This window comes from Ovis canadensis, chromosome 1, assembly GCF_042477335.2.
Source record: "Ovis canadensis isolate MfBH-ARS-UI-01 breed Bighorn chromosome 1, ARS-UI_OviCan_v2, whole genome shotgun sequence".
Lineage (NCBI taxonomy): Eukaryota > Metazoa > Chordata > Mammalia > Artiodactyla > Bovidae > Ovis > Ovis canadensis.
The window spans coordinates 176,782,287-176,798,599 of NC_091245.1; the positions used below are offsets into that span (position 1 = coordinate 176,782,287).

Here is a 16,313-nt window from a genome sequence, read left to right on the forward strand (position 1 = left end):
CAAAGAAGGACTGCTTTTCTAATCCTTTTAAGATGGCTCTGCTTTGTCTCTGTTGTCCAGGGAGATGCATCAGCCTCACAGTTGGGTTCTTGGATTTTCATTAAGTTGTCTTGTCTCTGGAGAGTTACTCGTTAGTCTTTTTGTGAGGGAAACTGAAGTCTGGAATGTTCATGTTGCTGTCTTGATGATGTCATTTCATTGGTGTTGTTAAAAATATTATTCATGATAAGTTTTAGTATGATAAGGCAGGCTTTATTCAGAACTTTCATGAGAGGCATAGAGACTACTGCTAAGGGTTTTGTAGTAGGGAGTGAGACTGGACAAGTAGGAATTTATAGTCAGGGAGGAGAGTGGGAGTCAGTGGATGAAAAATTACCAAGAATCATCAAGGATAATTCTTTGTTAAACTTACCTAATAGGACTCTTGCTAAAGTCAGGCCAGGATAATCAATATTCAGTTCAGTTCAGTCGCTCAGTCGTGTCCAACTCTGCGACCCCACGAATTGCAGCATGCCAGGTGTCCCTGTCCATTACCAACTCCCAGAGTTCACTCAAATTCATGTCCATTGAGTTGGTGATGCTATCCAGCCATCTCATCCTCTGTTGTCCCCTTCTCCTCCTGCCCTTTGCAACTAAGGGAAATTGATCCAAAGTTTGTTTGTTTGTTTTTGTAATGTCTTTGTCTACATTTGTATCAGTGTAATGCTAGCCTCCTAAAATGAATTTGAAAATTTTCCTACTTTTATTTTGTCAGAATGCTGCCTTGATACTATTATATAAATGCTTTGAACTGTATAAAAGGCCAAAAAGATATGACACCAAAAAATGAGTCCCCCAGGTCTGAAGGTGTACTGTATGCTACTGGGGAAGAATGGAAGAGAATCACCAATAGCCCCAGAATGAATTAAGTGGCTGGGCCAAAGTGGATATGACGCTCAGTTGTTGATGTGTCTGCTGTCGAAAGTAAAATCCAGTGCTGCAAAGAAAAGTATTGTACAGGAACCTGGAATGTTAGGTCCATGAATCAAGGAAAATTGGATGTGGTCAAGCAGGAGATGGTAAGAATAAACAACATCTTAGGAATCAGCGAACTAAAATGGATGGGAATGGGCAAATTTAATTCAGATGACCATTATATCTACTACTGTGGGCAAGAATCCCATAGAAGAAATGGAGTAGACCTCATAATCAAAAAAAGAGTCTGAAATACAGTACTTGGGTGCAGCCTCAAAAATGACAGAATGATCTTGGTTCGTTTCCAAGGCAAAACATGCAACATCACAGTAACCCAAGTCTATCCCTCTTCCACCAATGCCAAAGAAGCTGAAGTTGATCAGCTCTGTGAAGACCTAGAAGACCTCCTGGGACTAACACCTAAAAAAGATGTTCTGTTCATCATCAGGGATTGGAATGTGACAGTAGGAAGTCAAGATATACCTGGAGTAACAGGCAAGTTTGGCCTTGGAGAAGAAAATGAATCAGGGCAAAGGCTAACTGAATTCTGCCAAGAGAATGCACTAGTCATAGCAAATACTCTTTTTTTTAACAACAGAAGAGACAACTTTACACATGGACATCACCAAATGGTTAATACCAAAGTAAAATTGATTACATTCTTTGTAGCCGAAGATGGAGAAGCTGTATACAGTCTGCAAAAACAAGACCTGGAGCTGACTGTGGCTCAGATCAGCAGCTCCTCATTGCAAAATTCAGGCTTAAACTAAAGAAAACCAGGAAAAATACAACTCCAGCCAGGTATGACTTAAATCCTGTATGAATTCACAGTAGAGGTAACGAATAGATAAGGGACTATTTCAAGGGACTAGATCTAGATAACAATGTGCCTGAAGAACTATGGCCAGAGGCCCATAATATTGCACAGGAGGTGGTGAACAAAACCATCCCAAAGAAAAAAAACAAGGCAAAGTGGTTATTTGAGGAGGCTTTACAAATAGTGGAAGAATGAAGACAAGCAAAAAGCAAGGGAAAGAGGGAAAGGTACATCCAATTAAATGCAGAGTTTTAAAGAATAGCTAGAAGAGAAAAGAAGGCCTTCTTCAATGAACGATGTTTAATAATAGAAGAAAACAACAAAAGGGGAAAGACTAGAGATATCTTCAGGAAAATTGGAAATATCAAGGTAGCATTCCACCCAAAGATGGGCTGCTGCTAAGTCACTTCAGTCGTGTCCGACTCTGTGCGACCCCATAGACAGCAGCCTACCAGGCTCCCCCATCCCTGGGATTCTCCAGGCAAGAACACTGGAGTGGGTTGCCATTTCCTTCTCCATTGCATGAAAGTGAAAAGTGAAAGTGAAGTCGCTCAGTCATGCCCTACTCTTAGCGACCCCATGGACTGCAGCCTACCAGGCTCCTCCATCCCTGGGATTTTCCAGGCAAGAGTACTGGAGTGGGGTGCCATTGCCTTCTCTGTAAGATGGGCACAATAAAGGATAAAAATGGTAGAGACCTAGCAGATACTGAAGAGATCAAGAAGAAATGGAAAGAATACATGGAAGAACTGTATAAAAAAAAAGATCTTAATGAACTGGATTACTGCAATGATGTGGTTAGTCACCCAGAGTCAGACATTCTAGAGTGTGAACTCAAGTGGGCCTTAAGAAGCACTGTTTATAAAGCTAGTGGATATGGTGAAATTCCACTAGAACAATTCAAATCCCTAAAGGACAATTTTGTCAAGGTGTTGCATTCATTATGTTAGCAAATCTGGAAGACCCAGCAGTGGCCAACAGGACTGGGAAAGGTCAATCCTTATCCCAGTTCCTAAGAAGGATAGTACCAAAGACTGTGCTAACCATTGGACAATTCCACTCATCTCCCATGATAGTAAGATCATGCTTAAAATCTTGCATGGTCGGCTTCAGCATTATGCAAACCAAGAACTTCCAGATGTCCAAGCTGGGTTTAGAAAAAGAAGAGGAACTAGAGATCAAATTGCCAACATTCACTGGATTATAGAGAAAGCAAGGGAATTTCAGAAAAACATCTATCTCTGTTTCCTCAACTACAGTAAAGCCTTTGACTGTGTGGATCATGATGAACTGTGGAAAGCTCTTAGAGAGATGGGAATACCAGATCATCCTACCTGTCTCCTGAGAAACCTGTATGTGGGTCAAGAAGCAACAGTTAGAACCCTGTATGGAACAACTGATTGGTTCAAGGTCGAGAAGGAGTACAACTGGGCTGTCTGCTGTCACCCTGTTTGTTTAACCTATGTGCTGAGCACATCATGAGAAATGCCAGGCTAGATGAATTAAAGGCCAGAATCAAGATAGGTGGGAGAAACACCAACAATCTCAGATATGTGGATGACACCACTCTAATGGCAGGAAGCAAAGAGGAACTAAAGAGCCTCTAGATGACGATGAAGGAGGAGAGTGAAAAAGCCAGCTTAAAACTAAATATTAAGAAAACTAACATCATGGCATCCGACCCCATTACTGCATGGCAAATAGAAGGGGAAAAAGGTGGAAGTAGTGACAGATTTCCTTTTCTTGGGATCCAAAATCACTGTGGACAGTGACTGCAGCCATGAAATCAGAAGATAGTTGCTTCTTGGCAGGAAAGTAATGACAAACCTAGACAGTGTGTTGAAAAGCAGAGACATTACTCTGCTGACAACGGTCTGTATAGTCAAGGTTGTGGTCTTCCCAGTGGTCACATATGGTTCTGAGAACAAGACTGTAAAGAAGGCAGAACACTGATTGATGCCTTTTAACTGTGGTGCTTTAGAAGACTTCCAAAAGTCCCTTGGATGGCAAGGAAATCAAACCAGTCAATCTTAAGGGAGATTAACCCTGAATATTCACTGGAAGGACTGATGCTGATGCTGAAGTTCCAGTATTTTGGTCATCTGAGGTGAACAGACAACTTGTTGGAAAAGTCCCTGATGCTGGGAAAGATTGAAGGCAGAAGAAGAAAGTGGCAGAGGATGAGATGGCTGGACGGCATCACCGATGCAATGAGTATGAACTTGGGCAAACTCTGGGAGATGGTGAGGGACAGGGAGGCCTGGCGTGCTGCAGTCCATGGGGTCACAAAGAGTCAGGCTCAACTGGGCGACTGGACATCAACAATTTTATAAATGTTTTGAATGCTTACTCGAGAAGCCATCTGGACTGTAATTTTCTTTGTGGAATTTTCTTTTACATATTAATTAAATTTTTTTAAGAGATCAGTTCAGTTCAGTCACTCAGTCGTGTCTGACTCTTTGAGACGCCATGGACTGCAGCACGCCAGGCCTCCCTGTCCATTACCAACTCCCGGAGTTTACTCAAAATCATGTCCGTTGAGTCAGTAACCATCTCATCCTGTGTTGTCTCCTCCTCCTCCCGCCTTCAATCTTTACCAGCATCAGGGTCTTTACAAATGAGTCAGTTCTTTGCATCAGGTGGCTAAAGTATTGGAGTTTCAGCTTCAGCATCAGTCCTTCCAATGAATATTCAGGACTGATTTCCCTTAGGATGGACTGGTTGGATCTCCTTGCAGTCCAAAGGACTCTCAAGAGTCTTTTCCAACACGACAGTTCAAAAGCATCAATTCTTCAGCACTCAGCTTTCTTTATACTCCAGCTCTCACATCCATACATGACTACTGGAAAAACCGTAGCTTTGCCTAGATGGATCTTGGTTGGCAAAGTAATGTCTCTGCTTTTTAGTATGCTATCTAGGTGGGTCATAACTTTTCTTCCAAGGAGCAAGCGTCTTTTAATTTCATGGCTAGAGTCACCATCTGCAATAATTTTAGAGCCCAAGAAGTGGAAATCTGTCACTGTTTCCACCTATTTGCCATGAAGTGATGGGACCAGATGCCATGATCTTAGTTTTCTGAATGTTGAGTTTTAAGCCAACTTTTTCATTCTCCTCTTTCACTTTCATCAAGAGGCTCTTTAGTTCTTCACTTTCTGCCATAAAGGTGGTGTTATCTGCATATCTGAGGTTATTGATATTTCTCTCGGCAGTGTTGATTCCAGCTTGTGCTTCCTCCAGCCCAGCGTTTCTCATGATGTACTCTGCATATAAGTTAAATAAGCAGGATGACAATATACAGCCTTGAAGTACTCCTTTTCCTATTTGGAACCAGTCTGTTGTTCCATGTCCAGTTCTAACTGTGGCTTCAGGACCTGCATATAGGTTTTTCAAGAGGCAGGTCAGGTGGTCTGGTATTCCTATCTGTTTTAGAATTTTCCACAGTTTATTGTGATCCACACAGTCAAAGGCTTTGGTATAGTCAATGAAGCAGAAGTAGATGTTTTTCTGGAACTCAATGATTTAGCAATGTTGGTAATTTGATCTCTGGTTCCTCTGTGTTTTCTAAATCCAGCTGGAACATCTGGAAGTTCACAGTTCACGTACTGTTGAAGCCTGGCTTGAAGAATTTTGAGCATTACTTTACTTGCATGTGAGATGAATGCAATTGTGTGGTAGTTTAAGCATTCTTTGTCACTGCTTTTCTTTGGGATTGGAATGAAAACTGACGTTTTCCAGTCCTGTGGCCAAGTTTTCCAAATCTGCTGGTATATTGCATGCAACACTTTCACAGCATCATCTTTCAGGATTTGAAGTAGCTCAACTGAAATTCCATCACCTCCTCTAGCTTTGTTAGTAGTGACGCTTCTTAAGTCTTACTTGACTTTACATTCCAGGATGTCTAGTTCTAGGTGAGTGATCACACAATTGTGGTTATCTGGGTCATGAAAATCTTTTTTGTATAGTTGTTCTATGTAAGAGATACATAGCTATTAAGATTATTTTTTCTTGAATGAGCTGTGATAGTTTGTCTTTTTCAAGAAATTTGTCAGTTTCATTCAAGTTATGTATCTTTGCATAAAGTTATTTATAATATTCCCATATGGTCCCTTTTTAATGTCTGTAGATTCTACAATGATGTCACCCTTTTCATTTCTGATGTTGGAAATTTGTGTCTTTTTTTGCTTGATCATTATGACTAGAAGTTTATCAATTTTGTTGATCCTTTCAAAGAATCAGTTCATTTCATTGATTTTCTCTAATATTTTTCTGTTTTCAGTTCATTGTTTTCTGTTTTTACCTTTGTTATACATCCTTGCTTCTGCTTGCTTTGGGTTCAGCTTTCTCACATTTTTCTAATTTTTTAATATGAAAGCTTTCATGATTCATTTGTGACATTTTTTTTTTCTTTATAAACCAGCTTTCCTTTAGCATCACCGCTTTTGCTGTGTCCCATCCATTTTAATCTGTAAGTTGTTTTTAGGTTTTTTAACTCACATTATCTTCTAATTGTGTATGTGTATAACTATGGAAGTATGTTGTGTAATTGCCAAATATTTAGGGATATTTCAACTATGTTTCTAGATATGAATCCCAATCTCATTCCCTGTGGTCACAGAATGTATTTGCAAGCATTATAGCCTTAAAAATTGTGGAGATTTCTTTTATGACACTTAAATATTGTATATTTTGATAAGTGTCTCATGTTCATTTGAACTGTATCTGCCTTTGCTTAGTACCATGTTCTATTAATATACCAAGTTGATTTATTAGTTTTGTTTCAGTGTTTCTATATCACTACTGATTATCTGTTTACTTTTTCTATCAATTACTAAGAGGGAAATGTTGAAGTTTGATGTCTATATATTGTCTTTTTCTATTGCCTATTTGTATATTTTTAAACTCTTTTCATTAAATACTACACACATATATAGGGTTACTTTCTTTTTTTCTTGATGATTTGAGTCCTTTATCCTTATGTAAAAGGATATCCCTGATTATCCCTGATAATATTTTTGCTTTAAGTTTATTATCTGATATTTGCATAACTATTCCAGCTTTTAGTTAGTGTTTGTGTGGCATAGCTTTTTGCAATTATTTACTTCAATTTATATAATCCCATGGCTAGAGGAGCCTGGCAGGCTACAGTCCATAGGGTAGCAAAGACTTGAACATGACTGAAGTGACTTAACACACAGCACATATATATTTTTACCTTTAAAGAGGGTTTCTTACAGATAACATAGGTCTTGGTTGTTTTGTTTTGTTTTTTTTTTTATCCAGTTTGACAATGTCTGTCTTTAAATTAGATTATCATTTCCACATACATTTGCTGTAATTCTTGATTGTGTTGGATTTAAATCTACCATATTCTTGGTTGTTTTCAATTTTTCCCACCTGCCCTTGTTTTTTGTTTCCTGATAGCAGTTTTTTTGTTATATTTATTATATTTATTTTTGTTATATTATATTAAGTGACTGCTCTGAAACCTATGTACACATTTTAAATTCTTTTATTGCAATATAATTGATTTACAGTATTATGATGATACACATTTTTAACCTTTAAAAATCTATTTTAAAATAATGCATCATATATAGTATATGAGCATTACAATAAGTCTGATTTTTTCCCATTTTTGTGGATCATATATTTTACTTCTACATATTTCCTAAATTCCATAATATACTGTTGCTTATAAGTATAGTTTATTTTTTTCTGTTTTGAACTTTATATACATTTGAACACTCATTTTTATGCTTTTAAATAGACATTGAAATTTTTTTCCTATTACAGTTTTTCATTTCATTGGTTTATTTCATTTATAGCTATGGGGCTTCCTTCATAGCTCAGTTGGTAAAGAATCTGCCTGCAGTACTGGAGACCTGGGTTCGATTGCTGGGTTGGGAAGATCCTGTGGAGAAGGAAATAGCAAGCTGTTCCAGTATTCTTGCCTGGAGAATCCCGTGGAGACATTGATAGCTATACCACTTTAGTTGTTCTACCATTGATAGATATATGGGTTATTTCCAGTTTTAGACTATAACAACAGTTCTATGATGAACATTCTTATATATGTCTCCAGGTGTATGTGTGCAAAAAATTCTCCAGAGTGTATTCCTAGGAGTATAATTGCTAGGCCATCTATTCATATCTTCAGCTTTACTAGATTTTGCTGAACTGTTTCCCACAGTGGTTTTACCAGTTTACACTCTCGCTGGCAGTGTGGAATTCCTTTTACTCAGTGTCTTTGCTGTTACTATATATTGTTAGAGTTTAAAATGTTTTCAATGCAGCAGATGATTGGCAGTGTTATGCTGGTGCTGGAGATAAAATCAGTAACGACCACCACCAACATCTCTGTCCTTTAAGCTAAGTGTACATTCTAGTGTTGCCCTTTTTTCTTTTTTTTTTTGGTGTTGTTTTCTGTGGGAGAGTTCTTTTCAACATCAAGTGCCAAGTTTTTTCATCTGTTTCATGGCAGCATTTACTTAGTCTATTTAATAAATCTTGCTACTTTTCTTTCATTTTTTTTCTAGTTATTTGTATTGACACTATGCCAGTTTCTTTCTCTGTGTCTCTTTTAATCACTAGTCATTAAAAGGGGGACTTCCCCAGTGGCTCAGTGGTAGAGAATCTGCCAGTGATGCAGGAGATACAAGTTCGATCCCTAGTTGGGGAAGAACCCATCGAAGAGGAAATGGCAACCCATTCCAATAGTCCTGCCTGAAAAATCTCATGGACAGAGCAGCCTGGTGGGCTACAGTCCACAGGGTTGCAAAGAGTCAGACACGACTGAGCGACTGAGCATGCATGCAGTAATTAAATGAGTTTTTTTAGAATAGTTATTGGTAAGAAGATTCTGTGGTGGAAGAGGATGTGGGAGGACTTCCAGGTTTGCTGACTTTTTACAATGCAAAGACTTCTATTTTTTTGCTACCATACAGTCTTCTGGCAAACAAGCTAGTCATGTGATTCTTTTTGTATGAAATCTAACAATTCTCCTTGCCTCTGAATTCCAATGCAAATGGCCTTGTAGGGTTGTTATTGTTGGTGTTTTTATTTGTTCATTCCGTTTTCTCCTTCGCTTTTAAATTATTTCCAGGAGTAGAAGAAGAAAGTGTGCACTGACTTAGCCATGCTGATATCAAAAATCTTCACTGACTTTTTTAACTTATTTTTTTCCAATTGCAGCTATAAAAAGTTGATGTCTCTGAAAATAACTGATACTGATATAAGACCGAAGATCAGTTTAAAATTTGGTACAAAAGGTATATTTTACTTTCATATGTCTGCTATTAAAAATTGTGTTAAAAATTTTGACTTTCTGTGTAAAGTATCATGCCATTAACAACCATATGTTTATTTGTGTTTGTCATTCATGCGCTTGGGTTTATACTAACAAGCATCACTTGGTCTAGGCTAGAATTCACTGACAGAAATATCAGGTGTATGGATATCACATTACCTCGCCTCTACAGAGAGGTAGTGCATAACTGTGGCTGTACAGATTGAGCTTCATCTGATCTTCCTTACCAACCTCTCCTTCTTTGCTGCATTCCCTGTTAAAAGGGTGAAATGGAAAGAATGAACATTTTGGGCTCAAAGTCCAAATGGTGCCACCTCTTCAGGAGTGTGCTAGCAAATGACAGCTGCTCAGCGTTTGGAGACCTTAAGGTCTCCTGGCTCCAGGGAAGTGTAGTCTGGTGGCATTCCTTCTTGTTTGGGGATGTCCCTGATTCTAGCTAGCTTCTTATTTGGCAGCCCAGGGAAAGTTCCTTGAGTCATTTGCTTTGTAACCTTGCTTGCCTCCACAGTTTATGTCAAGTATATCAAGCAAGAGTATATTACGTTGAAAATCTTTTGAAACACACACTCATTAAGGATAAAACCATAAAGCTACATTTTATGATAAATACTTTATTAGTTTAACAATATGCTGTCATATACCAAATTCTTATTACTTTCTAATTCATCTCAGTCTGCTTTCATCATTTGGAGGTGCTACTAAACCAGAGAAAAATACCAAATAGTTCAGTCTCATGCCTTATTTCATTTCATTGATGAAACACCTACTTAATGATTAGTTTATTTTTGGGGTAAGATAAGACTAAGAGGTTCATTAGATTGGTGTGTCTCAAACTTTAATATATGTTTGAATTATCTGTGATTTTGTTAAATTATAGGTGCTGTAGGTGCCATTTCAGTAACTCTGGGGTAAGACCTGAGATTCTATATTTCTAGCCAGCTCCCATGTGGAAGTTGCTGTTGCTGGTCAATGGACTATACTTTGAGGAGCAAGGCATTAAATCACTTTATATTTCTTAATATAGTTCTGCATTTTCTAATAAGGTAGCCACTAGCCATATGTGGCTATTTAAATTTAAACTTGTTAAAATTGGATGAAGTTTCAAATTCAATTCCTATGTCAGACAAGCAGCATTTCCACTCTCAGTGGATAGTGGACAGCAGAAATTTAAAATATTTTCACCACAGAAAGTTTTATTGGACAATGCTGATTAAGGTAAAACATAATTGCCTAAATAAAGTATAATTAAACACTGGCAGTTACCATTCTTGACAGTCTTCAAAATATTCAAAGGCCTAATACTTTTATGCCATTTGGTGGCCACAGATCAATCATTTGAACAAAGCACTGAATGGTTGAAAGGCCTCTATGGCGATGAGTTTTTGTGATTTCTTTTGCTTGGAACATACTGTTTTTGTTTTGACTTTTTGACAGCTAGGCAGATAGCAGCATGCTTATCGAGCACTGGCTGTGGCAAAGCTCTGTACTATATACTTAATTCTTTTGGAATAGTGCCTGTCCTACATGAACTTAGGATGTAATACCTGAAACCACATAGAAAAAGAACATTAATGTGGAATCTTTTGACTTCTCAAAATTCATTTTCAGATGAAATGCCTATCTTCAAACTTGATTATAATTATTTCTATCATCTGCTTCATATAATTATTGTTTCTGGTACTGACATTGTTCGGCAAATATTTGATGAGGCTCTGCCACCCCCTCTTTTGAAAAAAGAGCTTCTTATACACAAGAATGTACTGGAGCCCTACTACAACCATCTTTGGACCAATCACCCTTTGGGTGGAGCATGGCATCTGCTTTATCCCCCAAACAAGGAGCTACCACAGTCCAAACAGTTTGACTTATATCTCCTATTAGCTCTCATAAAACATTTGAATGTGTTCCCTGCACCCAAAAAAGGCTGGAATATGGAACCACCACCTTCTGATCTCTCTAAGTCTGCAGACGTCTTGAGGCTGTGCAAATACAGGGATATCCTCCTTAGTGAGATTTTGATGAATGGTCTCACTGAGTCACAATTCAATTCAATTTGGAAAAAAGTTTCAGATATTCTTCTGCGCCTTGGGATGAAGAAAGAAGATATTGACAAAGTGAAGGAGAACCCCATTGAGAATATCTCCCTTGATTACCATCAGCTGTCCATCTACCTAGGCATACCCGTACCAGAAATCATCCAGAGGATGCTATCCTGCTATCAACAAGGTACAAACTAGTTATTTACCTAAGCTAGTAAACCTGCACTGAGTGTCTGCTATGTGTCAGACACACTGCTAAGGCCAGGAGATGCAGTAAGCTCACATTCTTGAGAGAATAGATTCATCAAGACATTAACAGTAATTACAGTGCTAGAGATGTTTTCAAAACACCATGGGAAATTATAGTCTAAGAGAATCCAAAAAGGCTTTCTGGAGAATATAATATCTTAGGAATTCTTAAATGTAAAAGTTAGCCAAATGAAGAAGATGGATAAGGATGTTTCAGAAGGAAACAAGAACAAAGGTATAGAAACATAGAAATATAATTCAAGGAACAAAAAGGTTGGCAGTATTGAGTTTAACGTAGGGGAGAGTTCATAGAATAAATTCAAGAGGATTTCTCTTGCCATGCTGAGGAGTTTGTGTTTTCATAAAGGAATTGTTGAAGATTTTTAAGTAGAGGAGTTTTATTGCTTCTACAAAATTAAGAATGCCTAAAACTGTGAAATACAGGTACTGCGTGTTTCAAGAATGCTCTTTTAAATACCATGAGTGCATGTTTCACCTTTCTATCAGAACTATGACTTTTAGTTTAGAGGTTTAGCTCTCCATTGGTCATAGGTAATTTTAAAAATCAGATAACATTTATGCAAGGTGTCTAAAGTCAACAGTGGCCATGCTCAGACATTATCCATTATGGGAGACTTCAGACCACCTTTCCACATTCCGGGATAGCTTCTCAGCTGTCATGGAAGGTAAAGGTGAAGGTATTTCAGCATCACTGAAACCCTCACTGTGCTATTCTGGCTGCATTTTCCTGGTCCCAAGTTATTAGTCATACTACCTGATGAGCAACTGATGATTACACTGATGCTATTTAAACATACAACTTTCCAAGTCTAGTAATTGTTGACCTGGTCCAGATTTTCTTCAGAGATAATTGCTAGACCCCATCCCAGTCCTTTAGCTAAGGCTCTGGGATATCATTGTGTTTTCCTGCTTAACCTTTAAGAGTTGTCCTTGAATATGAAAGAAGAGAATGCTGAGTTTGATTATACAAGAAAGTCAGGCAAGAACCCTTGACTTGTAAATTAACTTATAAATTAAAGGCTTTTCTTTTTTGCATTTACTCTGTTAAGATTTCAAATAACAAAATTTCATGAGAATGAAGGTAATATTTGGGAAAGAGCTTTGAGCAATAAATTCAAGGTATTTCAGTTCTCACTGTGGAAGTCTGAAGAGCTTACTGGTCAAGTCTCCTTAATAGAGGCTTTCCTAGAATCTTATAATTCTTCCCTAGTAGTTACTACACTTGTAGTTTTCATTTGTGTATCTGATTAATATCCATTGTCTCCACTAACTCTCTATGAAGGTTATCTTTTTTCTTCACCTTTGAAACTCTAGAGCCTAATACAGCCTCATATATCATAGGTGCTTAATAAATACTAATGGGTAAGGAGAGGGACTGCTTATCAGGATTTTGCTTAAAAAAAGGCTCAAACTTACAATGGTGATTTGCTTCATAATTACCTATTATTACTTCATGACCTTAGACTGTCAATTGTAAGAATTTGCTTCTTGGTTTAAAGTACTGGTATTCTAGACATTATTGTGAACTATTTTTTTTTAACTTTTCTTTCTCTAATCATGGATTAGATAAGCTTTATGTTCTAACATAAAGTTTATGTTTTAATATAAAAATTATACTTTGTTTAAACTGGATTCATGAGTGAAGTTGGTTATTTTTAGTTTTATTTAGAACTAAAATAAAACTAAAATATTTATTGGTGCAATATAAAACTTTATTTTCTGGTTTTTCTTAGTCTGATATTTGTTGGTTGCATTTTCAGTTATACATCTAAAGTTTTTCTTTATGTATCATAGGAATTGCTCTACAGTCAATAACAGGCAGTCAACGTAAGTATGTTTAAAAACCAAATACCTAAGTGACCTTTCAACCCTGTGTAGCTAAGGGGTACCTGTAGATTTTTACTTTGTCAAATAAACTATATGACAAACTGTGTTTACTATATTTGGGAAATTATATGATCAAATCACTACTGATCAACTGAATCTAGTATGAGCCTTTTAACTCTGCCTTTCGCTTAGTACATGTGCCCTGGGGTTTACCCTAACAGAGTATTTTAACTTCCGACACAAAGAACACTTCAACAGGCAAAAATGCGTACTTGCTTGCTCTACCTGATCATATATGCTACTCGTTAGCTTATGTAGCTTTTATTTGGTTAACTACCCATTGTTAAGCTGTATACTTTTTGCCAGGTAATGGGTTGCTAATTATTTGATTTTCATTTATGTACTGTTGGTTTTTTTAAATGTAATTCAAATTCTGCAGCTAAAATTATACTTAAGAAAGGAACACCATGGCTTTTGTTTGAACCAATTGTGATGAGTCAAACGAAGTTTACATGTTTAGAGATTGATCTCTGGAGCACAATCAAGGAGCATGGTGTCAAAGAAGAAGTTACATAATAGGGGGTTGATACCCTTTAACAACCTTTGGTTATGAAAAAGAAGGAAAAAGGAAAAAAATAAATAGAACTTTTCCTTCTTTTTTTATGTTTCAAATTTATGCCCTAAAATAATACTAGTTGCAGTGTTAACAGGGTCAGTGTCAGGATACTCAAAAGCTTATATTTAGGGTTGACTTAAGTTCTAGATTATCTAATAGCTATAGTCTTCTTAAGATAAAAGTAAAATATCTTAGGATTGTGTTCATACTGATTGGTTTCAGGCTACTCTATGTACCTATTATTATCTGGTCATTGATAAATAGACATTTTATTTTCATTTAGTACTTGAATAGAGTAAGATGTCTTCTATTTTTTTTTCTGGGATGGTGTTATGGGAGGAGTAAATATATTTAAAATACTGATAAAGCTAAAATTATGTGCATGCAGATTTTGAGTGTTTTGGTTTTAATATTTAGGTATTGAAGTAGAAGAGTTACAAAATGAAGAAGAACTAAGTCCACCTCTTATGGAGTACAATATAAATGTGAAATCAATCCCTGAAGTACAGTTAGCAGAAATGAATAAAGATGGGGCATCGATACTGAGTGAATCTTCAACAGAATCTATTAAAGATCTCCAGGAAGTATAAGCTCTCATTAATATTTGAATTAGAAGAACTTAATCAAGGCTTTTAGTTTGTTACATGTTCTGTTTTTAAAGCATCCCAGATAGTCTTACTGTATATTATCATACTGTTTATACAGAGCTTGAATTGGAATTTTCCCAGTACTTTCTTCTACAGTGTTCCCTGCCTTAATCATGTATTTTTGACAGCATTTATTGAACACTTATTATGTGCCAGGCACTGTGCTAGATTTCTGAGCATGTTTCTTCATCCTAAGTGGTGGAGTGAATGTGGAAGGTTAGCAGAAAGTAGAAGAAAGCATAGTAGGGAATAGAAGGAGAGAGAAAGGAAGAGAAAACAGGGATATTTCAATACTGTATATACAGAGGTTGAATTAAAATCATCTAGGATGTATTTCTTTATAGATAGGTGGTAGCAGTTAATATGTGGTCACTAAATTCTTTTTAGGCTTGGTTTTTCACCTTATGGACCTGAATATGTTGATTTTTTTAAGGTGCCTTCTTCTTTGTTAGTCATATATGCACACACACACACCTTTGTTAGTCATACATGCACATGTGCAAGTGAAGACCTCTGAGCTCTCTTCAGTAGCCTACTCATCGATGTTATATATTGTTCCTTTATACATCAGTGATTTCTCAAGCAGAAAACTGAGATTGAAATTAAAATGACACTAATGTTCCATAGAATCTAGAGGAAACTATGGTCTATTTTAGAAGATAAAATTCCAAGTGGTTAGAGGAAATATATTTTGCAAAATAATCTATTGTGCAGTTTGAATTGCATATTAAATAGATGTATTTCTTACCTATCAGGTTAAGAGTAAACCAAAGAAAAAGAAAAAGACCAAGAATAAAAAGGTAAGAGGCATTATAATGGAGGAATGTCTGATTATGAATAGTTAGGTTTAATACATGGTTTTACTGTTGTTTAGTTGCTAAGTTGTGCCTGACTATTTTGCTGACCTCATGGACTGTAGGCTCCTCTGTCCATGGGATTTCCCAGGCAATAATGCTTGACTGGGTTGCCATTTCCTTCTCTAGGGGATCTTCCCAACCCATGAATCAAACTCGCATCTCCTATATTGGCAGGCAGATTCTTTACCACTGAATCACCAGGAAAGCCGTGTTTTAACTGTTAATAGAACTTAAAATTAGTCCAAGTAGACAAGTAGCACAAATGACTTATAAATGTTCATAGCTTATTGAATATATGATTATAGAGAAGTCTATATATGTTAGATTCTGAAAATGATTTAAATTTATAATATGCCCTACCTTATTTCTCTAAATCATAATATATACATTTAAATATATAAAGAAATGGAATTAATCACTTTGAAATTTCATTAATTTCTGCATACCATTCTCATTTTAAAAATACCTACTCTTTTAAAAACAGCTTCTTTTCATATTTCTATAGATGAGTTCAGAAGAATTTTTAAAATCCTAAGAAATCTTGATTTTCTCCTTTGTATCTAAGACTCTGCCAACTATGCAATAATGTACTAAAATGGTACAAACCCAAGAAGCTTCTTTTATGCCTCTTCCTGTTGTTTGAGAGTTGTAAAATGAGCAAGTTATAGTCTGTAGCAGTATTAGCAAAAAGTGTCTTAATAGCTTGAAAAATTACGAGAGAAAGTCAAGAATATTTTTTTATTGGCTTAATTTTTTAAATCAAGACTGTATTAATAATTTTAGAGCAATTTTTTGGTTCAGAGCAAAATTGAGAGAAAGTATGGAATCTCCCATATACTTTCTGACTCCAGACATGCATGTAGCCTCTTCACAACCAACATCCCCTTGCAGGTGTTACATTTGTTACAGCTGATGGGCCTGCATCCATAATATAATTACCCAAAGTCCACACTTTACAATTTGGTTCAGTCTTGTCCATT

The 16,313-nt window shown here is 36.6% G+C and overlaps 1 protein-coding gene across 20 annotated transcripts in view; it reads left to right on the plus strand.

Annotated features, from left to right (window-relative positions):
* Positions 1–16,313, plus strand: part of DZIP3 (DAZ interacting zinc finger protein 3) — a 119,461-nt gene that overhangs the window by 60,513 nt on the left and 42,635 nt on the right. For 15 of the 20 annotated variants that reach the window (XM_069552738.1, XM_069552800.1, XM_069552819.1 and 12 more), the window contains 5 exons: positions 8,963–9,039; positions 10,686–11,303; positions 13,181–13,213; positions 14,247–14,413; positions 15,232–15,276. In XM_069552738.1, coding sequence (XP_069408839.1) covers positions 8,963–9,039; positions 10,686–11,303; positions 13,181–13,213; positions 14,247–14,413; positions 15,232–15,276 — 940 coding nt within the window. The remainder of the gene's footprint in view (positions 1–8,962; positions 9,040–10,685; positions 11,304–13,180; positions 13,214–14,246; positions 14,414–15,231; positions 15,277–16,313) is intronic. The other 5 variants (XM_069552867.1, XM_069552895.1, XM_069552877.1 and 2 more) reach the window with 1 other exon arrangement.